Source organism: Crassostrea angulata, chromosome 4 (genome assembly GCF_025612915.1).
Source record: "Crassostrea angulata isolate pt1a10 chromosome 4, ASM2561291v2, whole genome shotgun sequence".
In the NCBI taxonomy this organism is placed as follows: domain Eukaryota; kingdom Metazoa; phylum Mollusca; class Bivalvia; order Ostreida; family Ostreidae; genus Magallana; species Magallana angulata.
This window is the reverse complement of record NC_069114.1, coordinates 16,257,030-16,283,007: the sequence shown is the minus strand read 5'-3', so window position 1 is coordinate 16,283,007 and position 25,978 is coordinate 16,257,030. Positions and strand designations below refer to the sequence as shown.

Here is a 25,978-nt window from a genome sequence, read left to right as displayed (position 1 = left end):
CCCATGATTTTTTCTTGGGTATGGCTTAATAGTTTTGGTATTTCCAGATTCCCATTTATAATAAGACATATAAGCTGAGAAGATACATGTATTAGGAATGATGTTTTGCCAATGTTGTGATATTTCAAATTTATAAGGTTAAATTGTATATTAATTAATTAAGAAATGATGGATTTTTCATTAAAATAAATAAAAGTACATTGACTTGTTGTATTTAAATACCCTATACCCAGTATTTTTGGGGATAATTTAGTTTTTGCTTTTTTTTTTGCAATCACTTTTACATTGCAATATACTCAATATGCAGAAATTATATCCGGAAACGTTTGCCATAAGAAACTTTTAAATTGCAAAAAGTAACTGACGCCAATAAAAAAAAGTTGTACATTTTTCCCATTTTCGCAAATTTTGTGGAAATGAGAAGAAAAAAACCTAGATATTCAGTTAGAGTTGAATTAAAATTAAAATAATGCATTTATTTTTTATTCAATTTTACTTGTTCTATTATCAGGCAGAAAAAGTTCAAATCCACATTTAATAAATGTATTAACAATGCTCAAATCTGTGCTATAGGATTTTGTTGAACTATGAATATAAGTATGTTTGTCTTTTTAAAGCAATTATTGTGATATTTGGAGCAGAGCTGTATATCCCTTTCATCAACAGACAGTGTAGGCACAAGTCCCAAAATTACGATGATTTTCTGCACAATCTGGTGGAAAAAATTGTCCATTTAACTTATTTTATACCCTCATTCAATGCAAAAGTAAAAGAAAATTGATCGTGAATGAGATAAGGTAATAATGTTGACTTCACATTCAGAGTAAATGTGTTTTGGTCACACATATCTACTGTTTATCATAAAAATTACGCAAGGCATCTTGTCGTGGCAAAGACGGAATTAAAAACTCATCTTTCCATGGTTTAATATACCCTTGTAAGGCAGCGTTCTAATTTGGATGAGAAATGGGTGGGATTTATTGATATATATACATTTACTAGTACATGTATAACAACCATTTATGTTATGATGTTATCATAAATGCTCATACTTAGATTTCGAATCACATGATTTGCATAATTCATGATTGAATCCCTTTATTTCAAAATAATTTTCATATAATAATGAAAATTACCATTTGATATTTGAAAAATAACAACAACAAAAGCAATGCTTTGATCATTATTTAGGCAAAGCCCCAAACTCATGCACATGTACCGGTATTATAATTGTTTTGCATTGCATGTATTATTAAAATATAAGTGGTTTATAAATAGAGATATTAAGTAAAATTTAATAAAGGAATTTTGCCATTTCATTCACCGTACAGAATATTTCTAAATGCCAATTCCCCCAATGGTACCTCTGATTAAATTGAATTTTGAAGCCTGACAAAGTAGTAGTTTTTTTTTTCTTAATCTTCAAACCACAGAAGACTTCAATGGGATGTTCCCAGATCCCAGAGACAGATAGGGAACATGCAAAAAGACCAAGATATATAATTCCAGGGCCCTATTGAATGCATTAGCAGGAACCACAAGGATGTATTGAAATCTGGGGACACAGTTGGGTGACGGTTTAAGTGGGCCCTTTGTTCGGTTTTTGTCTGTCTGTCGGTATGGATCTCGGATATGATCTCTCTTAAGTTTGTGGACCAAACCCCTTCCTTATTGAGAGAAATATTGGGGTGTTGTGTAAGGAAAATGGCTTTTCTCTCATTGATTTGATTGATATAGACTCGTCACAAATAAATTCAATTAAATACCAGCAACAAGTCCTGTTTTTGTATTACAGATGTTCCCCTTAATATTTTGAGGGCAGAAGGGACACATTTTTGGAATGAAGTTTTTGAAAGGATATACCGGTTTATTGAACAAATTACAAAGTGGTGTACTGTTAGTTTGTACATGTACTTTTGAATGCCGATAGCATACAAACATAATATACCCTCTACCCCAATGTAAGATAAGGTCGTTTGACATACACATTGGCAGAGTAAAGAATACTATATATAGATTTATTGACTGAAGGTCAACCCTTGCAAACCGAGATTCCAAACACAGATTTCTCTTCATTGAAATTCAGACTTTAATAGTGAATTAGCCCATACTGATAGAACCTTCTTAAACTATTTATGTGAAGATCCATCTTCAGCTGTCTGTCCGTGTGTCTGCTCCAGCTGCGATTGATTGGATGTCTTCTCTAGGACGCTGTAACAGTAAAGCTGTTTGTCATCGGAATTGAATTATTTAATTTCTATGTCAAGTTTATGAAAAAATATCAATGCTTTATAACTCAGAGAAACCCTAAACTGAAGAGAGAGCATTTATCCTGATTATCACTTGTGTCTGTTGTTTTATTTCCCTTCAAGACTCTTTCACGAAATAAAGATTTTGAATTAGTATGTGGATGTTGGGAATTCAAGTCATCCAACTGTATTGTGTATTCAAATTAGATTCTTTTAGAGCTTTAACATTAGGTATTACAGTTTTGATTAATTTGCATTAATATTCTTTGTATGTGAACACGCATTTTCTTATTAAGGTGTAGAAGCAGTGTCTAAATTTTAAAGATAAAACTTAAATTAACTTAGGTTGGTCCTAATCATGTTTTGATATCTTTGGGGAGAAGTACCATCATGTGATTGTAAGTTTGACATTGAGAGGAACTGGTGTGTTATAGAATGGGGAAAAAAGCATGCTCTCAAGCGTTCTGTGTGATAACATTGCCAAAAAATTAAAGATAAAAATGATCGCTCCAATCAACCAATTTAACTTCCTTCCAAGATGGTTATCCTAAAAACTCTGCAAATTATGTAATCTTGTCTGCAAGATTTGGTTCGATCCAGGTGAAGGGCGAAGGTCAATGGTGTTATTTCGGCTGTCACTTGTCAACTGCAGATCAGTAATGTGCCTTGTAATTGTTCTGTTGTTTTGTTTGGCAGGTCGTCCACTGATTTTTTGGGTTGATGTGGAGTGGGGGGTGGAGGGTATTGGAAAACATTTTCTTATAATGTATTACGGTCAGAATGACTCAGGTGTTTGTAAATAAATAGTATCACATTCTTTAGTATTTTTTTCGTTTAGTGCAGAAAATTGTCATATCATTTTTTCTTCTTCTTTTTAACAGCTCACAATTTTGAATACAAAGTAGAAGTTTACACACACTAAAAAAAGAGTCGTATAAAAACAAAAGAATCCTTTTGATCTAGAAGCGTGTAGCTTTTGTAAAGTTAGAGAAGAGAAGAAAAAAAAATCTCTTTGACAAATCAACAGATAGCTTGATACCCTTATTACATAAGCTTGACAAAAGGACGTAAAAGGGTTCATTGCCTCGGGGATGACCCAAGCGTCTCCATAGGGGATCCACTTACCCCCCTATGTCTGGCCCAGCGGTGCGTGGAGTCGGGAATCTTTAGTTTGTCAACAATGCCAGCGAGCAGGGCGATGTAATCAGCCAGACCAAGCAACAAACCTGCCTATACATCCACCAAATAACGCCTTGAACCTTCTTTTATCCCTGTTTTTGACTTCGTTTAGGCTTTTTTTATCGAAATTAGAGCAATTACATTGTTAAGTTGTCTTCGAAGTGAATATACATATATGGCTTAATTTGTCAAAGAATTATGGATTCTTTAGAATTTCCAACTTGATAACTGTACCCCCTCCATTTTAATTCACAGCAATTAGATGAATGATTTGCCACCTCTTTGCAGGATTTGTTTTGTACCTAAATCTCCTACCTGTGGCAATTAGAAATGACATGTGATCCCTGTTCCATGTAGTATACAGGTACATGTACTTAGGCACACTATTATCTATAATTACTTATTATGTATACTCTCCAGGGGTCGGTCACCTTCAAGGAGTCCAATGATTTCAAGGTTTTACTGAACATCTCGTCCCCCAGCATTGATGAGGCATATTCTGTCAAGTCGGCCATACAAGAGAGCAAAGGGAGGCTACTCATACAAGTGGTAAGACACTCTTCTTTCAGGCACGGGTCTGAAATGGGAAATTTATAACATACATGCAAAAACAAATATCTATTTTCAAGTAGTACATATGAACCAGTATATGAGATGAAATAAAAATGAAATTCTTGTATTTTCTGAAACTGTAATAGTTAACCTTTATTGAAGTGAAATTTCTTTAAAGATCATTGCAAAACATTTCTGTATCTATTGGTACACATGGTACATTTATAATTGATGTCAATGAAAAGATCACAAGCTCCATGTAATACATTTAATTTGTATGTCAATATCAGTTTCAGAAAAATATAATGGCTCGAAGTTGTACATTTAATTAGTCTGGCCATTTCAGTTTGAGGAAAAAATCAGCGGCTCTGTAATCACTCTCCCATGGATCTTTGCGGCGATCGGTATGGGGGCGTTGGTTGTGGCAGGCGTGGCTGTTCTGTGTGCGGTCAGGTGGTATTGCTCCAAGCAACACCTGAAGCTCCAGCAGGACAACCTGAGTTACGGCAACGTGATGAAGCGGTCACGTCACAGCATACACCTGTCTTCCAACCCTGCAGGAGAGTCAGTGGGACAGGTAAGTCTTGGGGGAGGCCACCTCTGGGGGCTAGTAAGGGTGGGAATTAGTAGTGAGAGATGGGGAATGGTGTCAGGTTGGAGCCAGTGATTAAGAAAGAATGTGATTGTAAATTTTCTAATGTAAGATGGGGATGGGGATCAGTGATATTCAATTTAAATAATTGGCTTGTTCTTCGTGTAGAATTTAGATGAGACTGATCAATTTAATGATATACAATTATTTAGATATGCAATTATTCATTGCCTTGCTTTATTCTTATGCTTGTAGGATGGAGAGGAGACTTTGATGGGTGTGCCAGAGGAGCCAGAGGAAGAGGAAGCAGAAAACAGGAAAATGGCCAACGTCAGGCTGTCCCACCATTTTGATGATGAAGACGACGATAATGAAGAGAAACAGTTCCTGCCTCAAAAGAGGCCTGCTACTTCAGCCAGAGCCCAGCGCCAGTACGCAAGGCAGCACAGCCATAGAAAGCGCCACCCCTCCCTCAACGACCCCCCATCCTATAATACAGTGATGGACTACCCTAACAGTGATGATTCTGATGGAGAGGGGAATACCCACAAGAAGCTACTAGAGCCTTTGATTGAGGGTAGCCAGGCCAGTATTGACAAGAAGTCGGAGAGTTCCTTCACGTACCAGGAGATGGATGTTCGATTGTACAGAGGGATCAACCAGCCAGTACTTCCGGTGGCGAGATCGGACGGAGACATTGAAAACCGGAACTCGGCAAGGCATAAAGCTCCTTACCAGATACCTCAGCTAGGGAAGCTATCTGGCAGCAAGACCAACAGTAGAAGCTCAATCAAACGAGATGAACCGACCACACCACAAGAAACGAGTCGAAATTCTATAAGGAGAGATGAACTTCCGAGCCCACCCGTAGAACACAGCAGAGGTTCATTTCGCAGACTTGAACCTATAACCCCACAGGATGAGCGGACCAAGTCTCCGTTTAGTGGTGCAGACATGTATGACAAGAAGTCTTTAGTGGGGGACAATACATCTGGTATCGTACAGATGGGGACCTCCAGGGGACCTCCTGTTCAGCCCCCTCTGTCTCCTGTTGAACCGGGCACACCAAAACCAGACGGCAGCTCCATGGACATTCCTTTAACCAGCTTCACAGGGACTCTACAGAGGCAGAAATCTGGGAGGACCCGTACTACAAGTTAGTGTCTTTATCTCTGACATTTTTCAATATAGTTGAAATAAAAATGCTTAAAATATTACTGCTTTCCTTAGTCAAAGAATATTTTTTATAGCCATTCATCAACATTTTTTAAAATTGTTTTTTTGTGGGGTTTTTTTTAGGTTTATTTATTGATCCAGAAGCACCAGAGGAGAAAGATGTGTTTGAGGTAGTTGATGACAATGATGATGATGATGATGATGATGACGATGATATATTTGCCCCCAGAGTTCCCGGCCCTGATGGCAGGCAGAGACACATCTCAGGGGACAGCAGAACCAGACACTTGTCTGGAGAGAGACACCAGGGGAATAGGATCAGGCACCCCTCAGGGGAGGACAAGTTCATGATTCCCATGGGTGGTAGCCCTGCTAGGGGCCCCATGGGGGGAAGCCCCGCCAGGAATCCCAACGATAACAGTCCAGCAAGACAAGGAAACAAGAACAGTCCTTCCCGCTATGCCGAGAACCGTCTCCGGAATCCCCACCTGGATCGTCATAGACATCCATCTGGAGGAGACCGGACTCGGTACAGCGTCACCAGTGATGGTTCCATGTACGGAAGCACCGAGATATTCAACAGGAGAGGCACAGACAATAATTACGAAGACATTGACTCCGACATGGATTTTGAGATGCCGCCATTAGAGTCGGATGCTGACGTGCTGTCCGATGTGAGTCTTCCTTTACCCAGTCCCCCGGCCTTCGTGAAGCAGGCGTCTAAGGAAGCAAGGTCTCCACTCAGGAGCTTTGCTTATGATGAAGCGCCAACAGCTATGTCACTGCCACTGTCACCCTTTGGAGATTTTGGTAATCTTTGTTGTATGAATCTCATTTGATATTTACATTTTTGATATAATTGCAGTATGCTATTATTGCATCTTCAGTGGAGAGATGATTAATTTTTTTCCAGTTGGTTGACTAGTTCAAAACTGAAATGCCAATTAGAACAGATTACCGTCAATCCATTTGTGTAAACATCCTTTTTTACACCACCTTCTTCTCCTTCCATTTATTGAAGCTATGCTGGTTAGGGTAAAATTCTGAATCTGAGTTCTGTTTTACAGGAGGTGGGACCTACATTACAATAGCAGCCTCTCCTTCTGCCAGCACTGTTGACAGGAACCACTTTGTCTTTCCACCCACCAGCCCAACAGCCACAAACAACTCCAGACCCCCAGATAACGAGGCAGAGATTCTCCCACCCCCTCCCCCAGAGCTACAGTCAAACGGAGAGGCCTCTGGGGGATCTCTGCTCCCCCCACCGCCGAAGGTCTTCCATCCTCCCCAAAAACCTTCCTGGCACAAGAGTGTGCCTTCCTCTTCAAAGAATGGTGGCCCAGAGCATGGTAGCTCTAAAAACGGAGGACCTGAGTATGCTAAGATACAGAGGCAGGGTAATACGAGACAGGAACCAGACAATGGTGCTCAGAGTGGGGAACCAGCTACAGAGGGTCCTACCAGGGGCGGCAGTGTCAAACGGAAAAACATTCCTTCAAGGTTTGTTTGAAGTTGCTAACAAGAAGATTGGTAATTGCAGGAAATACATATACAGCTTGTATGTTTGAGAGTGAATGCAATGATAAAGTTTTAAAAAGCAATGTTTTGGAATTCATGTGCTCATAGGGTTCAGATTTCACCTGGCTATTGAGAGGTTCTTATGTTTCAGACTACACCTGACTATTGTATGTTTCTATGTTTCAGACTACACCTGACTATTGTATGTTTCTATGTTTCAGACTACACCTGACTATTGTATGTTTCTATGTTTCAGACTACACCTGACTATTGTAAATTTCTATGTTTCAGACTACACCTGACCGTTGTATGTTTCTATGTTTCAGACTACACCTGACTATTGTGTGTTCTTATGTTTCAGACTACACCTGACTATTGTATATTTCTATGTTTCAGACTACACCTGACTATTGTATATTTCTATGTTTCAGACTACACCTGACTATTGTATATTTCTATGTTTCAGACTACACCTGACTATTGTAAATTTCTATGTTTCAGACTACACCTGACTATTGTATATTTCTATGTTTCAGACTACACCTGACTATTGTATATTTCTATGTTTCAGACTACACCTGACCATTGTATGTTTCTATGTTTCAGACTACACCTGACTATTGTGTGTTCTTATGTTTCAGACTACACCTGACTATTGTATATTTCTATGTTTCAGACTACACCTGACTATTGTATATTTCTATGTTTCAGACTACACCTGACTATTGTAAATTTCTATGTTTCAGACTACACCTGACTATTGTATATTTCTATGTTTCAGACTACACCTGACTATTGTATGTTTTTATGTTTTAGACTACACCTGACTATTGTATATTTCTATGTTTCAGACTACACCTGACCATCGTGTGTTCCCTGTGCCTGCTGAGTCTGATTGGAGGGGTGTACAGTAAGATGAACATCACAGGGACCCAGGTCCACATCACAGTGTACGCCCCCAAACGTTTCTTCACCCAGAAAATCGAGGTCTTCTTCCACCAGGACAAGCCGGCGTATGTCGTGAAGACTCCGTACAAAGTGCAGGCCTATGGTAGGTACACTGTACAGGGGTGTCAGAGTCAAACCATTAATCCATGTTTGTCGGTAAAAAATAAAAAATTGAATCTGGAGAAAAAAAAAAGTTAATATTTACTTTAACATGTAAACATAGAACTTCCAAAAAGATCTATCAGATCTTTTTATACATGTACTTAAATAAGTGAATTAAAAAGAGATCGTATACAGATTTATAATATATATAGAACCAAACTATAATCATACGATGAAACTGTTCTTTAGATATATATACTGTCTAGATAGGCTGACTGAGCTGTAATGTATTCATTGTTATTTCAGATGTGATGGAGCCGAGGCTGAGGAACCTGAATTCATCCATGTGTCACAAGTCTCACTGCCCCCAGGGCTGTGATGAGGACACGGGTCAATGCATCTGTAAGAAGGGCTACAGGCTTGATGCACAGAACAAATGTCAAGGTCAGTACAAATGTCAAGATCAGAAAAAATGTCAAGGTCAGAACTGGGGGATTTTATAGCAATGCAAGTTTTTTGTTCGGCAAATCAATTAATGTACCTACCGACTTGTACTTTGCTGGTGCAAGCATTAAAAATAGCATTAATTTTTCAAAAAAGAAACTATTAGCTACCAAGTAGCTAGTATTCAAATATATAAACAGATGATGAATGAATACTTTGGTTGTTTTGATAGACTATTTATATAAGGAATGAATTCAATATTTATTTGTTTTATACGATATAAAATGGTTTGGGGCAGTTTATGCTTTATAAACCGCGAAGCGGTTTATAAAAAAGCGTAAACTGTTTCAAACCATTTTATATCGTATAAAACTAATAAATATTGAATTCATTGCTTATAATTGAATTTTCTACTCTTGATTGTAGATATAAACGGTCATTTGACCTTTAAAATGACGTAAAATTGTGCAAAATTCAAACGTAACGTCAGGCGTATTGATACATTTTTGACGTTAGTCTTACTATGACGTAGGCAACATTCTTTATACAATATAAAACAATTTTTTAGCCAATCAGAAAGCGCGTTACAACCAGAATTAAGTTATTAATAAATAAATGTACCTAGTCCATTGATTCGTTGTAAGTGCACACATGAAAAATATTCCTTCTTTAAAAAAAGCAGACTAATGTAACAGAGCAGAATGATGGCAGATGGTGGTTTCTTACCAAAATTAATTACTTATGTATCCTTCAGATGTGAACGAGTGTAGAGACGGGTCGTTCCGGTGCCATGAGGATGCTGGTTGTCTCAATATGATTGGCTCCTACTACTGCATCTGTAGTCCGCCCTTCTACGGGGACGGAAAGTCGTGTGAAGGTACTTAATTAACTGTTACTTACTTTGTCCTGATGATTTGTTTGACACAGTCAGAATCCGTTGTTCTGCTACCACACTGTATGGGTTGTGTTGTCATTGGGGAAAGAATTTTATACCGTTAAGATTTATAGATCTGAAATCGAGGCCATAAAAGTTAGATGAGCTAACTTTGGATCCAAGTCCTAGTTAAGAAAGGGAATATAACAATCACCATCAAGTGAGAGTTCTGCTGTTTCTGTAGTATCTGTACAGTATCTGTTTCTGTTCTGTAGAATGTAACGCCCCCTGCAGACCTGGTACATACCAGACAGGAATATGTGGAAATAACCAGCAGAAAAAGTGCATCGGTAAATATGGCAAAATCTAATTTTTCACAATTTTCACACTAATTTTGTATCAAAAAAAATGAAATTTTTTTTTGAAGGGTGCATTGATAATAACATGTATGACAAACTCTGATTTTGTAATTCTTATAATCTTATTTTGTGTTAAAGCTATGGAAAGTTTTCGTATGCTTAATGCTGGTATGCTTTCCATTTCTAGATTGCACAAGCCAGTGTGACAAAGGTTTCTACATGTACAGCAAATGTGGGAAAATGGATGACGCCAGTTGTCGCAGTGAGTTCGAAACGCCTGAACAATTATAGCAGTGGAAATTTAGAATCACTTCCTGAAAATTTGATTGTATGAATTCCTAGTATGGACAGGTTTTCACATTTGTTCATCTTTTCAGTGTGTTACGGAGAATGTTCGGAGAACCAGTACGAATACCAGAGATGTACGCGACAACAGAACCGAGTCTGTAAAGGTTAGTACACACTTAGTACACACTGACAACTACTTGGAACACAGTACTGAATACGGAAATATTATAAACAGATAGCTTACAATGTATTAAGATATGAGAAGATATTGACTTGCCAACAGTTTTTAGAATGAATTAAAGATTCAGTAATTTTTTACATATTTACGTTAATGAAAATGAATTAACATTCAATAAATTGTTTTAATGTTCAAATTTTGAGAATAGATTTAAAATTCCATAAATTTTACCAAGTTTACAGTAATTGGAATGAATCTAAGATTTAATTATTTTTGCGGTGTTTACAGAGAGAGGCGAGTTGAAGCCGCCGGTGGTGAGTGGTAACGTGATCGTGGAGGACCGGGACGATACATACAAGAACGGCATGGCAACGGTCCACCACAGAGAGAGCGGCGCCAGTCAAAACACGCAGTCCTTCATGTTCTCTAAAGGTAAGTCATGTTCTAACACAGTCACAGTTCAGCTGTGTTTTTATCTGGCCAGCCAAAAATATGCAGGCCTTAATGTTTTCTAAAGGTTCAAAGCATTCTGAACAGTTCTCCTATGTTTGTTATCTGGCTCTGCTGTAATCATCAAATAGTAATTAGTGGCTTTTTTTTTTGTTTTCAAAGTTTCATTGATGGTTAGTTTCCAAGGTCAATCATGTCCCAAAACGAGGCTTGTTTTTGCATACCTGGTAATTGTTCAAGGTCATGCTAGTTGTATTTTTTGAAGGAAAATCATGAATTTTTCAAGTTCAGACATGTTAGCTTTCTAAAGGCCAGCTTATGTACTAATGTTTTACATTAAGAATCTGATGTCAAGCTCTATCAAATTCAAAATTATTCTTCAGAGGTCATTTAAAAACTTTTGACATGATCTGTAATGTTTCAGAAGTTTTTTTTCTTGTCAAATGGCATCTTTTCTCTAAAACTTAACATAAACAATGTGATCATGTTTTCATCAGGTTTGAGGACATGTTTTTCTGAAATCTTTATGTTTCATAAAGTACAAACTTCTAAATTGACTGCAGTAAATCATAAAAATATACTGTAGATTTGTTATTTTACATGAGTACTTGATTCCCCGATTCTGTTGTTTGTATCAAATCGCAAGAACATAAATTCGTTTACACTAATGTTTAATTTCATTTACGTTGAGTAGTGCTTCTGAAGATTTTATGCAGATATTAATTCCTCACATTTAATTAGGAGTCTACAATATTCACTGTTTGGCTTTGTTGCAGGGTCTGGATTTTATATAGAAGTAGCCCTGAAGTACCTGAATCCATCCCCCATCTTCTCTCCTGTCAATCATTCCCGACAGAACGAGCTAGATAGCTTCACAGGCGACAAAGCTGTGCTGGAGAGTTACTGCCCTTACCCTATGCCTGTCAGACATGAGCTGTACTACAAAACCCATAAGGTATATTATCATTGGAGATTAAAAATGGCCATGATCAACCAGCCCCCTTTAAACATGTTCTGTAACTATATTTTTCTGTTCATCTTTTTGTGAATTTTTTTTTTTTCCAATCCTAGAACATCACGTATAAGGAGAGGGAAAAGTACGGCCACACCCTGATCAGACCATGTAAGACGTACACCCAGCATGGACAGTACCCACCCCAGGACGAGGGGCGGGAGGGGGCCATCATGTGCTCCCAGCCCGGGCCGGTCAGTGGGGTCTTCTCCACACTGGACTCCCAGTTCACCACCAGTACCTCAATATGGGTGGAGAAATCGGAGAGGTAGGTCACCGTAGGTGATGTTATAGATTTAAGAACTAAATATACACAGCATTGAAGGTTAATGTAATAACAGTGTACTAGACATGTTTATATCAAATTAATGACAAAACACCACAGTAGTGTATGCATTGTATTGTATATTTTGTGTATAAACAAAAATGACAATTGACAAATTACATTACAAAATTTATTTTGATGTGTATCTGACTAATTAAAAGTAATTTTTTCATGTTTGATTGTATTTTTTCAATGCCACATTAAATCTATGCCATGATTATGAATCTATGCCATGATTAACAATTATGAATACATTGGAGCAAGAAATACCCCGTGTTGGTTTTCGTGAAGTATTCACTTAAGGATGTCATGTTTTTCTTCTATAGTTGTCTCCTGAGTAATGGAGCGTGTCTGAACTGTACGCGACACTGTGCCAGGCAGATGCTGCTCAAGGGCGGGGAGTGTGCCATCTCCGGGGGTGATAACGGTCAGTCCCCACGACTCCCAGAATGCTTCACTTGCTGCACACAGAATAACTGCAGTGACGTCTGTAAGAATTACCATGACTACATCTGCCAGACTGAAAGGTAACAAAGGACATCCTCACCTGTTTGTTAATAGCTTAAAAGCCTTCTTATGCATTCATTATTCTTTGGATTTTAAACACTTTAAACATACTTTTAAATTTCTTGATTTTCCCTTTCGAAATTGATTTATGATAGACTTATTATAATCCTTGAAATATACATTTTTTTATGCCCATTTCTTTTTTTCTAGCTGCAAGCAAGGTGATCTCATCGAGTTTAGATTGAGACCAGTGTACCATCCCAAAAATGACTTCTTGTGTCACATGACCCTGGTACCCAATCAGAAGCTACTAGAGCTAGAGTACACGATCAAACACTACTACAACACACTGATGACGCAGAGCTTCAGCATTTACGGAGACGAGACGTGGCAAAAGACTGGAAAACTGAAATCAGAGTGAGTGCTGTACATTCCTTATTTTACGCGAGTTTTTAGAATATAAAATCATTAATGCCAAAGTTTATCATAGTTTCATTTAGTTTACATCTGTCCTAAAAATAATAAGATTTTAAAGTCCTCAAGATGTGCTTGTCCTGATTTTACAAGGAAAGTAATTTTTACCCAAATGGCAATTGTTTGTTGATGTGATAAATGCTTGAAATTCTTATGAAATTATATCATTTTATTTTATATCATTTTGCAGCAAGCACATTGTGAAGGTTGAGGTGAAATCTATGCTGGAGGTCATCCCAGACATCATTGAGGGGTCCCCGGGGCAGAGGGATGTCACCGTGGGGCTGTATAAAACCTCGGGGGACAGTGTCAGGAGCTCCTACATACAGGGAACATCAGCTCCTGTCAGGGCAATGAAACCCTACAGAGAAACCTCACATACATTTGGTAAGTTACTGTTTCATGTAATGAACCTTACCAGGAAACCTCCCGTACATTTGGTAAGAAGCTGATACATTTATCAATGTATTACATTGTACATTGTTTAAGATGGGCAGTAAACATCACTAGGGATTTTTTGGGGAGAAGAAGTATTAAGGTGCCTCACTACACCTTGAAATAGTTTCTCAAATTAGCAGAAAATTACTTGATTATGATAGATAGCATGATGGATAAGAAGCATATTTGTCAAATAGGCGAAAAAGTGTGCAATTTTAGATAAAAAATGATATTTTATCTTACTTTAACCACTGAGTTATTATGATATAGATATAAACAGTTTAACAAAACATTTAAATCGTCATCTTGTGACGTAGTGTCTTAAAAAGTAATAAGTCTCGGTCAACGACTCGGTGTAGTGAAGTACCTTAATATGAACTACTGCTATAAAAATGGTTAAGGGCAACATGCTTATTATAAATTCTTCACTTACAACGAAGTAAGATTCACTCACAAAGTGTTTGAAAGCTATCAGATATAACAAATTATGGTTAAGTATGTTACCCATGAAAAGTTAAGCTGGTAAATTATAACACATTTTTTTCAAAACAATACTCTGAGGAAAGATAAATTAAATGTTTGTAATGGCATTTAAATTGAAGTAAAAATGTCTTTAAATGGTCTCTTTTTTAAATTTTAATGCATGTAGTCATGCAACTAAAAAATAAATTTTAATTTGATTTTTAATTAATGTATAACAGGTGAAAAGCATTGTGATGACGATGCTCTGGAGAACTTGGTCTCCATCAAGTCTGAGGATCCCTACAATCATTTGCAGACGTTACAAGGTCGTTACCTTGGAAACTTCACCTACGTTATCACCAACAGCTCTGCTCAAGCCTTGGTCAATTTCGAGGTCTCCAAGCATTCCTCCATATTGTTCTCACTGTATCCAGGGGCAACGTTAAAAGAGGGAAGTTTGAGAGGAAATATTACCCACAATTCCACACACTGGAATCTGAATGTGACTGGCGAAGTGGTGTCTTGTCCAGGTAAGTTGAAATAAAAAAGATTAATTTTATTGTAACTATGAGAACTTAAATTGATACCTTAAGTTTATATTCAGACAGTAGTTCAGTTATGAGATAAATACTGTGGTACCATTAGAATTTGTGAGGGCTCAAATTCTTGGAGATTATATAGTGAATACTTCAAATATAAGTTAACATTCATAACAAATTAAACACATTCTATAGTCTTATTCATGATATGTACTGCACAAGTACTGAATCCATAAAAATACATCCCAATAAATGAGTGTTTAAAGAATTGATAATTCCTAAAAAATGGCCCCTATGAATGTAAGCAATTCCACAGTTTAGCGATTTTGAATTTAAAAAAGCAATAAAAATATTGCCTGGCCATTTAAGGAGGCTGGATGGTCAACAAATTACCCATCAGATCTTCCTCAAAATTTCAAATATGATATTTTTGGCCATCAATTTTTTCAAAAAATAATCCAAATATTTTCGATTTTAAATTTCATATCCTATATCTCTATACAGAGCTCATTGTCTTAAGAAGATTAGTATAGTCTTAATTCTATGTATTAGGTATTCTGAATGTGAACATCACGGACCCGGACTACCCCGGCCGACCTCTGTACCAGTATGACATACAGGTCAAGTGCCCCCCGGATTTCTCCCTGGTGTTTTCGGTACCCAGTGGCGATTCCTCCCAGTCCCACAAACAGTTCATCGTGTCTGTGAGGGACAACGTCAGAAAGTACCAGCTACATGTGTACAGGGCTAGTGCCAGCCAGCTAGGGACATGTAAGTATCTGTCACATACCTCTGTGTATTTAATATTATAAACTAACCTGTATCTGAGTGGCAGGAAATTTTTCAGAATCATTTTCAAATACACACTTGATACATCATTCTGTACCTTTTACTCATTTTCAAATCCACACTTGATACGAGGTACTGTACTTTTTGCAGTGAGCGAGAGAAAAACTCGGACGGTTCACTCCACAGAAGCTGTGGTACCCCCTCATTTCTCTGTTCCCTTCATTGTTTCCGTATGTGGAGGAGTACTTCTGCTCATCTTCATCTCAGCTTTTGGGATTGTTGTCAAGTTTGGTGAGTACATGTATCGACATCACACCACAACTTACCATTACAAAATCTTGTTATATTTTAAAGTATTTTTTGTAATTTTCTATGACATTCAAAACTGACAAAGTCATGTGATAAACAGTGAATACACTCATGAGATGTAATATTGACAAAGTTACACTGGTTGACACTGTCCACATCTTTTATTTTGTAACACTGTACAGTGTGTATGCAAGGTGAGTGATCAGGCCCCATTGTACATTGATTTTCTGTGTCTCTAGGTCAGCCTTTGGGTGATGTTCTGCGGTTCCGGTGGTCCCACCTGGTGCTGATGGTGGCCTACATGACCTTCCAGTTCATCTACGCCGCCTGTGTCTCTCTGACTGTCTTTTACCTGGTCATTATCGCCAGCAATAGGTAGGTATTAATATATTCCTTTGGTGGATATTATCATCATTGAACTTTCAGTTGATATATTTTTTTTCGAATGTATTTTTTCCCCCTTTGATTAAACATATGATTAAATGCAAAAATTGTTCTAATTTATATGGAAAGCTAGCAAGTCTCATGTTTCTTATGTGAATTAAATGTACAATCTTCACACCTGCCATGTTCATCATGTATGCAAAATATTTGTTAAACAGTGACACCACAGCATTCCTGAAGAACTACCAGCACCAGCGGTCGGTGAAGACAGCGTTCAGTAACCTGGAGTTGGACCACTTACAGCGCCACCTACAGGTGGAGCTCCAGAGACAGAACAAGATCGCCTCCACCTCCAAACAGCAGTGTGAGGTCCAGATGAGGAAGGCAATCGAGGAGTTTACTGAGGTATGAACTCCTCCAGATATAATCCAGACTATTTCAATATTATTGTGTTTACATTCTATGGTTAAGTATGGGGTATTCAACAATCTTATTATATTTGGTCCTTAAGATCATGCTTCCTTTATAAACAAAGCAAAGTGTGATTAAGGGGTTCAAAGAGCTGAATTTGATCCTATTGCTTTAAAGTAATCATCAAAAAGATAGATAAAGTTTTTTGACATGTCTCTCACAATCAGATTGTAAGTACAGGACCAATATGTCATTGTAGATAAATAGGCTGCTGGAGAAAGAGGTCAAGGATAGAGTGAGGATGGAGAACATCAAGGACCTCCTGACCCGGCACACCGAGGACCTGTTACAGCAGTTCACCACCAACCTCAACAACTACAAGTAAGTAACTACCTCAATACAAACCTAGACAACTACAAGTAAGTAACTACCTCAATACAAACCTAAACAACTACAAGTAAGTAACTACCTCAATACAAACCTAAACAACTACAAGTAAGTAACTACCTCAATACAAACCTAAACAACTACAAGTAAGTAACTACCTCACCACAAACCACAACAACTACAAGTAAGTAACTACCTCAATACAAACCTAAACAACTACAAGTAAGTAACAACCTCAATACAAACCTAGACAACTACAAGTAAGTAACTACCTCAATACAAACCTAAACAACTACAAGTAAGTAACAACCTCAATACAAACCTAAACAACTACAAGTAAGTAACTACCTCACCACAAACCACAACAACTACAAGTAAGTAACTACCTCAATACAAACCTAAACAACTACAAGTAAGTAACAACCTCAATACAAACCTAAACAACTACAAGTAAGTAACTACCTCAATACAAACCTAAACAACTACAAGTAAGTAACAACCTCAATACAAACCTAAACAACTACAAGTAAGTAACTACCTCACCACAAACCACAACAACTACAAGTAAGTAACTACCTCAATACAAACCTAAACAACTACAAGTAAGTAACTACCTCAATACAAACCTAAACAACTACAAGTAAGTAACTACCTCAATACAAACAAGTAAGTAACTACCTCAATACAAACCTAAACAACTACAAGTAAGTAACTACCTCAATACAAACCTAAACAGCTACAAGTAAGTAACTACCAACCTCACCACAAACCACAACAACTACAAGTAAATAACTACCTCATAAACTACAAGTAAGTAACAACCTCAACAACTACAAGTAAGTAACTACCTCATAAACTACAAGTAAGTAACTACCTCATAAACTACAAGTAAGTAACTACCACATAAACTACAAGTAAGTAACTACCTCAATACAAACCTAAACAGCTACAAGTAAGTAACTACCAACCTCACCACAAACCACAACAACTACAAGTAAATAACTACCTCATAAACTACAAGTAAGTAACAACCTCAACAACTACAAGTAAGTAACTACCTCAACAACTACAAGTAAGTAACTATCAACCTTACTACAAACCTCAACAATTACAAGTTAGTAACTAAAAACCTGACTACAATTTTCAAAAACTACAAGTAACTACCAACCTCACTGCAAACCTCAACCACTACAAGTAAGTAACTACCTCAACAACTACAAATAAGTAAATACCTTAAAACAAACCTCAACCACTACAAGTAAGTAACTACCAACCTCACTACAAACCTCAACAATTACAAGTAAGTAACTAAAAACCTCACTTCAAGCTTCAACAACTTCAAGTAACTAAAAACCTCATTACAAACCTCGATAACTACAAGTAAGTAACAACCTCAAAAACTGCAAGAAAGTAACTACTTCAACAACTACAAGTAAGTAACTACCTCCGTACAAACCTCAACAACTACAAGTAAGTAACAACCTCAACAATTACAAGTAAATACAAACCTTAAAGAGAGTAGCTTACAGTTCCTAATCTTTAACAACTACAAGTAAATTACACACATGTACACTTGAAAATATTTGGAGTTCAATTTCTTAAAAATTTATAAATAAGAATATTTACAATAAACAATTTTATTCTTGATTTCAGGAATGGGTTTTCATTTTCAAACTCTTCATTCATTTACATGTAGGTCCTTATAGCCTTTTGCTGTGTGTTATAACAGATGGGGATCTGTTTTATTTCACAACTTTAACCTTTTATGTATGCATGTTGAATGAAGGTACCCTGTAATATCAATGTTACTTGACATAAAACAATAAACATTTCATAATTGGTCTCTTCAATAACAGATGTGTTGGTAAAACTTTAACAAGGGTCTCAGGTGTGAGATTAATCCGGCTTCCTATTTAAGTACTGGTGCAATCTCTTTAAAATCAAACAGATTTTTAATTTAGAATTTCATATTCACGCACTTATAAGGTGTATACTAAAATTAATTTCTCCAAAACTCAGATACCTGTAAAAGTCCAGGATTACAACCTCTTCCAAAAGAAGGAGATTACCTTTTTGTTAACTTCCTTCGCTTTTGGCTCACACTGCAGCCAAGTAGCTGCACATACTAGTCAAAGGAATGTGCTTCATGTATTTACTTCTAGTTTGTCAATTAACAGTGTCACAAAACAATCTGGAATTAGGATTAACGTGTACAAATCTGAGTATAACTGAATTTTTCTGTTTATTACTTACTAGCCCTACATGAACTGTGATTTTTTTTAACCAGGGAGAATTACAAGAGCTACATAAAACACACCAAGAAAGTGTTTTCTGCCAACATTGAGGACAGTTATCGGAGCGTGGAGCGCAGTAAGTGGCTGGCCGGGCCGGACTTCCTTCACAAGACTGTCAAGAACTTCCGCGACCTTGACAACCTGCCCACCAAACCATTCATGGAATGGCTTGGGATCCAACAGAGTCTGACACAGATCTCTGGAGGTACTACAGACATGGTTAATGGAATTCATTGAACAGCTACAAATCTAACTGCAAGAAACCATTTACTGTAGAAGCAGAAATATTTGTTGAGGATTTTATTTTGTTATTTTCGTTGGCAGTATAAATCAACAAAATTAAATCCATGACGAATTTTAGATACACTGTATGATGAAATTAAATGCCAACGAAATTTGATTTGGTTAAAAAACAACGAAATTTTAACCCAACGAAATATGTGCTTCTACAGTAGTTCTGTAATATGATGTGCTTGTATAGCATTGAAGTTTCCTGAGTAAGATTTATAGTGTGATGATATTGAACAACAATATTAAAAAAAAATTCACTTCCTATAGATGACATCACCATTCCTCTCCCCCAAACTCCTCGCCTCTCCAAGGTATTTAATTCGGGGCCCACGAGTCAACATAACCTCAAAGGCAGCTTCGACCGGCCAGAAAGAACTGTCCATAAGCACAACATGTGGTTCTTTGCCGACGACCCATTCACCGCTCGAGAGAATCAGACAAGGTCATCCAAAGGTCAGGGTCATTCCACCCAGGAGCCGCGGTACAGCAGCTACAGTGGGATCTACTTTGTGATGGCGGTCATTGACATCATCTGGTTCCTCCATCGGATGTTTAAAGCTGTTGCCGTGGCGAGGCTGTTGTTGTATGGATATCCGATATTTGTCGGAATCAGAGAGAAAACAAGTAAGTTCGAAAATAAAAATATTAAAATATGTGTTTTTTACCAACCATTTACTAAAATTTGACCCCCATTTTTTTTTTTTTTTTTTTTTTGCCTTAAAGTAGTCCGAGTATCGCACTACGTCATAATACGGATTTTACAATATTGGTTCGACTTTTACAAAGCGTTTTTGATACCCGGTATTGATTTTGCACTACATGGCTGTTGTAAACAATGGCAATAATAAGCAATTAGAACGGTAATATATGTATTATTTGAGATATAGAAATGATTACTGTTGAGAAACTCGATTCTGTTAAAGTAAAATGAAAAACGAAGTTTCTGATTAACCAGGATCTCAGGTATGCTTATATCTTCTTTGTTTTGACCCCCCCCCCCCCCCGAATTTTTCTTTTTCTTTTACTAAAACCGGTTTAAATTTAGAGACAGAAGCTATTTCGAATTTAATCAATCGTCAATTAATTAATGTTTAAATGATATCTAACATTGTTGACAGATCTAAGCAGAAAACTGTAGCAAAACATGATTTTTACGAATTTTTTTGTCAGGGTCTACTTGGTTTAGAGCTTATAGCGTGAAAAGTAATCCGTCAACATATAATTTATTTTACCAAATCTTTTTTCTAAGATGTCAATCTATAGAATAAACACCATGAATTTAAGTTTGAGTCCATAAAATAGTAAAAAAATTACCAAACGCGATACTAGCATTGCATTTTTTGTATTCTATTTTGATACATCAGGTCCATAAAGCGTACTTACTTACAAAAATTTGCGCAAAATTATTGATGGATATGGCTTAAATAAATATTTATACTCTATTTTGTATGTTCAGTTCTAATTTTCCCAAAATTGGTAATTATTTTTAGGAAAAACGGACGTCTGTCAAATTTCATAATTGTCAATAATTTTCACAAGGGGGTAAACCCGTCTGAGAGGTGATAACAAACAAACTAGCATGTAAACATACATATTTTCTTTTGTATATGTATTGCTAGAATGTATATTTATCATATAAAGCTAAGCATTTAATGATTGAGCCCATTTAGTGCCGAGTATAGGACTACCTTAAGTAAAAATTTGAAGTGTTAATTTTTTGGTGATGATAAAATGTGCATGTTTTTGTATATTGGCTGATACTTATACGTTTGTCAGACCTCATGTTATTTGTTTTCAGATGAAAGAAACCCTGATGGCTCAGCAAGGAGACAGAGCCAGATCTTCCAGTCGGGAGCTGCTAAAACTTTCAAAAAGTTCTTCATCAAGGTAAAAACAACGTTTTTAATAACCAAGTGATAAATCAATGTAGAATAGTTCAATACAGTACATAGCAAACCCTTTATGATGTATCTTAGTGCATGGAGAGCTTAATATACATAAAACAAATGCTTTGTTTTCAGACGCTGTCTAGTATGTTTGTGCCAAAAGTCATTGCCACCATTTTTGTTTGCCTGTTTATCTATCTCACCTCCGTGACAACATTCCATTTTGTAAATAGAGAGACATTCAGCTACCTTGGTTACTATAACAACATGGTATGTTTTGGGTTTGTTTGTTTTTTCAAATCAATACAATAGCTAAATGGTTTGTTTAGACTCTGAAAATAATTTTATTTTTTATTGTTTTTTAATTGAAGACTATAAAACAGAATGTAGAAAAAAAAATGATTGATTTTTGGAAATTGAGATCTTTGCAAAAGTTAAAAAATAATTAGCACCCCCCTGAAAAATGCAGTCAATTGGTATTGTGATATTTTATTTTTGTCAGGACGACCTTCTGAAGTTGAACGAGGACTTTGTGAACCATAGAATCGAGTCCCATGCCAGCAGGATTAACACCATGGAGTACCCCACATACCAGGAGATAATGAATATGTACGTCCAGCGTCACCTATTCCTGCACCGCACACTGGAGAGCCAGTGGCGCCATCTTCAGGAGGCCCACAGTGGCTTCTACTGCCGTTACAAGCAGAGTCTTGACCCAGGCGCCAAATGTAGCGACGCCCTTGGGTCCAGATTTGGAGACAGGGCTATGGAAGTGTGCAGTTTTGAACAGATTGAACCCAATTTTTATTCAAAGTAAGAATGAAATTGAGTAATAGAGAAAATAAGTTTTAAAATAATTTTGAATTTAATACGAATTTATTTCTAAATTTTTATATTATTTTTTTAATAGAAATGTGGAGATTTGTTTTTTACCAGTTCTTTATGTTCAAGAAGTTTTCTGTGGAGGAAGCTTTTTTCAAGTTTGATTTATTTTTATAGTGGCCACGTGTCTGACTCGTCGGTGGCAGAGATACAAATGGACGCCTTCCTTACAAACATCAGGAAGCTGATCTCGGACACCTGCTACATAATACTCATCTACATGTCTGTCATCATCATCAAAGAACTGCTGGCTACCGTCATCTGGCTCTATCTCAAGAGGTCAGGCTCAGAGCATTGGGATCAATGATTATTGAAGCTAGGAATGATTCAGTTTGAAGGAGAGGGCTTACACTGACAATGCTTGCTTGTTCTATCCAATTATGCTTTTTGAAATGACATATCATCACAATTTATTAGTTATTAAATTAAGTTTGGGCATCTTATCAAACTAAAAATTTAAATGCTTGGCAAGCAAGTATTGACAATATTGAATTTTGAAATATCTGACAATATTGAATTTTGCATGTGCAGATGGGGGTGTGTGTGTAGTGGGGGGGGGGGTGTTTACATAGTAAATAAAGAAATCAAAAATAGGCTGTGGAGACCATCCCCTGTATAAACAAAATTACTTTATCCCTGCATGTTTTGGTATATTTAAAATTAACCTATAAGTAAGGCACATTCATATTAAAAACTTTTTTCTTTTTTCCAGGTCTGCATTTATTAATCTTCGTTTAATCTATGAAGCTGATAAACCTCCCCCAACTGCCACTGGGAGAGAACGATGATTCCATTGGACGGTGTATAAAGACTGGTTCTCACTGACCTAGTTTTATAAAAGATTATATAATGTGTTGTTGAGAAACTCAAGGGACTATGGACTGTGTCCATTTCACAGCGAATGTAACAGGTGCTTGTACAATGCATTTCCAGAGAGTGTTTAGAAGTACATGTAATTACGATTATTGACTGTATACTACATGTGCAAAAATAGAACACATGTAACAGTAAAAAAAAAAAAGCTGTGAAATATTCCTGTTAGTGATTATTTGAAAGTTTGTATTCAAGACTGAGAAATACCCATGTTTGTTAGCAATACATCTACCTGTAGAATGTATAATGATTACATTGGATTTTATGTATTTTTGTTTGTATTGTTTTGTTTTTTTTCTTGAGATCTCTCCTCACACCAGAATTTTATGATTGTTACATGGCATTTGAAGCATAATATTTTTTATAACTAATTTAGATGTGACCACCCCCCTTTTTTATAAAACCAAATAAATTAATGTGTTGGCTCTCATGCTAAAAAGTTAAAAATATATAAAGCAGGCAGGTTTTTTGGAAGGGAATTAATTAATTTTCATAATTTTATTGAAAATGAAAATTGATTTACCCTCTTTTCAGTATGACAATAAGATTTATCAATGTGTCAACATTTGACATAATATTGCTGTGCCTGAGAACCAATAGTTACATTCATTATTTGGCCTTGGCACTACATAATAATGAAAAAAAAAATGTTGAATTTCCCTGAAATACCAGAATGCTTCTTTTCGATTTTTTTTTTGAGAGTACATATTGTGTTGTGAATTTTTTTTTCACATTATAAAGCCTCACGATGCATGTCTGTATGCTAAGTGTTACAGTCACAGCCAAAAGATTCATCATGTCTGTGATATTTATTTTACTGCATTTTTTGTTCACAATAATTTTAAGATTTCATATTTTAATTTTAATTTTAACAGTGTTGTTTGTGGATTAGTCCTGATCTATATATATACTTATGATGAAAATTTGGCTTTGATAAGTGATTGATTGTAAGCAAATTTGTTTATTTTTTCCTTCTTCTTTTTTTTATTTTGTTTTTTTTTTTTGGGGGGGGGGGGGGGTAAATATTGAACTTTGAAGTTTTTGAAGATTTTTTTTTGATGATCTTAAACTGTCTGTATATTTCAATCCAAAGATTGTGGAGTTTGATGATAATATGATGAAATTTATAAAAATAGTATTTTAGGGAGATGAATTACTACATTTATTTGAAAGCTTTATTGTAATCCCAGTAAGGACCACTAGATATCACCAGATATCACTAGATATCACTAGAACAGTGCTCTGTACAGACACTACCACTAGTCAGATCGTCAACAATTATAGTGTGTAAAGAAAGTAGTTAGATTTTGTAGTTTATGAAAAAATGGAGGGGAGATTTCCCATATATCTTGCTTGGCTTTTTAAAAATACAAAATTACAACCAATGAAATTGACAATTTTACATTGAATGCTTTATAGCTGAGTGAAGTGAACAAAGCCATAAATTTGTAAATGTCTTGTATTTGGTGCATCTGAAATTCTTCAGACTGTTAGCGTATTTTTTTTTTATCAGTCAGTGTGTTCAATATACTGTATAATTCTATCTTCCCAGGTATCGGAGGGTGCTCATTATTCTGGGTCTGACCCAAATCTATTTGTTAGTTTATGAAGGCCAGCGGTAAAATACTGCTACTGAACATTTCAAAAGTGTTTCAATAGTTATGTGTATATGTATATATATGATAAATTTAAAACCATTTATTTAGAAATACCTTAGTCACTGAGATGCCAAATAATGCTAGGTGAATGCTTTATTTGGTTTGAACTTTATGAAATTTTATATTTTTGTTACAATTCAGTTGTAGTACATGTATTATATTTTATTCCACCAAAGTTTATTTTGAATGTTTTTTAGCCTTCATATTTTAAGATGGGATGCCAAGATGATGTAGAAAAAGAGAAGAGATCATATAAAGATATATTTAAATATTTAGTTTGCCAGTCTGATTCTCTGAGGTCATAACCTCTGAACTCTTAACTGACATGGATTCTACACATTGATCAAGGTCATTAGAAACTTTTTAAATTCTTGTTTTCAAACAATATTTGGTTTTAATTAATTAATTTTTTTTAATTTGAAGATCACCTTCATATTTCTTCTTATTCCACTTTTGTCATCAGACTGAAGTCATAACTGTTCTTGCAAACATTCCTCAAAACAAAATGTGATCAAGTAACCCCAGGTCTTAAATCAAAGGTCAAGGTCGTTTAATATTCTTTTGTGTCCTTGATCTGTGTAACATTGACCTTTCTTGATAACAGTTAAAATATTCTAAGAATCACTCTTTGTTAGAACTTTTTTAAGTGACCTTTCAAAACTGTCAAGGTTAAGCTTGTGCTGACTATGAATGCTTCATGTATTTCATAAAAAGACTGCATCATTCTTCACATTTTTAATATTCATACATGAAGAAACTATTTTAAAGTATTCAATTTTTGTGTAAAATTTTCTACTAGTTCAGTAGATAATTTACATTTTGTATATCTTGCATTTATAGTCATATTCCATTTTTATGATAAATATGTGTTTTATATGCCTAGGTTGTAATACATTTGAGTGTAATGTGTCATGATACATGTGTCACACAATTCATCTCCGACTGTGTCCGGATGCACAAGTTGTGAGCTGTGTTAATTATTGTATGTATGTCTGACATTGCTGATTGTGATCTCAGTTGTTTAACATCTATACCATAAAGATGTGAAATTCAATTACAGCTTTATGTTTGGTTTTATCTCAAATGAGCCACTGGCCTCATATTTGACCCCATGAGAAGTGTTAACTAAAGATATCAAGGGGTAAATC

At 36.1% G+C, this 25,978-nt stretch overlaps 1 protein-coding gene across 1 annotated transcript in view; it reads left to right on the top strand.

The window, feature by feature from the left end:
• LOC128181247 (uncharacterized) overlaps positions 1-25,884 on the top strand; it is a 29,993-nt gene extending 4,109 nt beyond the window's left edge. Inside the window, exons 2-31 of the mRNA XM_052849570.1 lie at positions 3,849-3,977; positions 4,327-4,557; positions 4,828-5,728; positions 5,872-6,558; positions 6,816-7,248; positions 8,118-8,317; positions 8,623-8,760; positions 9,515-9,637; positions 9,910-9,984; positions 10,181-10,255; positions 10,371-10,445; positions 10,748-10,891; positions 11,686-11,864; positions 11,981-12,189; positions 12,573-12,773; positions 12,964-13,170; positions 13,418-13,614; positions 14,367-14,657; positions 15,219-15,437; positions 15,606-15,746; positions 16,004-16,139; positions 16,367-16,553; positions 16,819-16,940; positions 19,234-19,445; positions 19,799-20,155; positions 21,330-21,418; positions 21,553-21,687; positions 21,920-22,230; positions 22,417-22,578; positions 23,012-25,884. Coding sequence (XP_052705530.1) covers positions 3,849-3,977; positions 4,327-4,557; positions 4,828-5,728; positions 5,872-6,558; positions 6,816-7,248; positions 8,118-8,317; positions 8,623-8,760; positions 9,515-9,637; positions 9,910-9,984; positions 10,181-10,255; positions 10,371-10,445; positions 10,748-10,891; positions 11,686-11,864; positions 11,981-12,189; positions 12,573-12,773; positions 12,964-13,170; positions 13,418-13,614; positions 14,367-14,657; positions 15,219-15,437; positions 15,606-15,746; positions 16,004-16,139; positions 16,367-16,553; positions 16,819-16,940; positions 19,234-19,445; positions 19,799-20,155; positions 21,330-21,418; positions 21,553-21,687; positions 21,920-22,230; positions 22,417-22,578; positions 23,012-23,087 — 6,642 coding nt within the window. The 3' untranslated portion in view covers positions 23,088-25,884. The remainder of the gene's footprint in view (positions 1-3,848; positions 3,978-4,326; positions 4,558-4,827; positions 5,729-5,871; positions 6,559-6,815; positions 7,249-8,117; positions 8,318-8,622; positions 8,761-9,514; positions 9,638-9,909; positions 9,985-10,180; positions 10,256-10,370; positions 10,446-10,747; positions 10,892-11,685; positions 11,865-11,980; positions 12,190-12,572; positions 12,774-12,963; positions 13,171-13,417; positions 13,615-14,366; positions 14,658-15,218; positions 15,438-15,605; positions 15,747-16,003; positions 16,140-16,366; positions 16,554-16,818; positions 16,941-19,233; positions 19,446-19,798; positions 20,156-21,329; positions 21,419-21,552; positions 21,688-21,919; positions 22,231-22,416; positions 22,579-23,011) is intronic.
• The last annotated feature ends 94 nt before the right edge of the window (positions 25,885-25,978 follow it).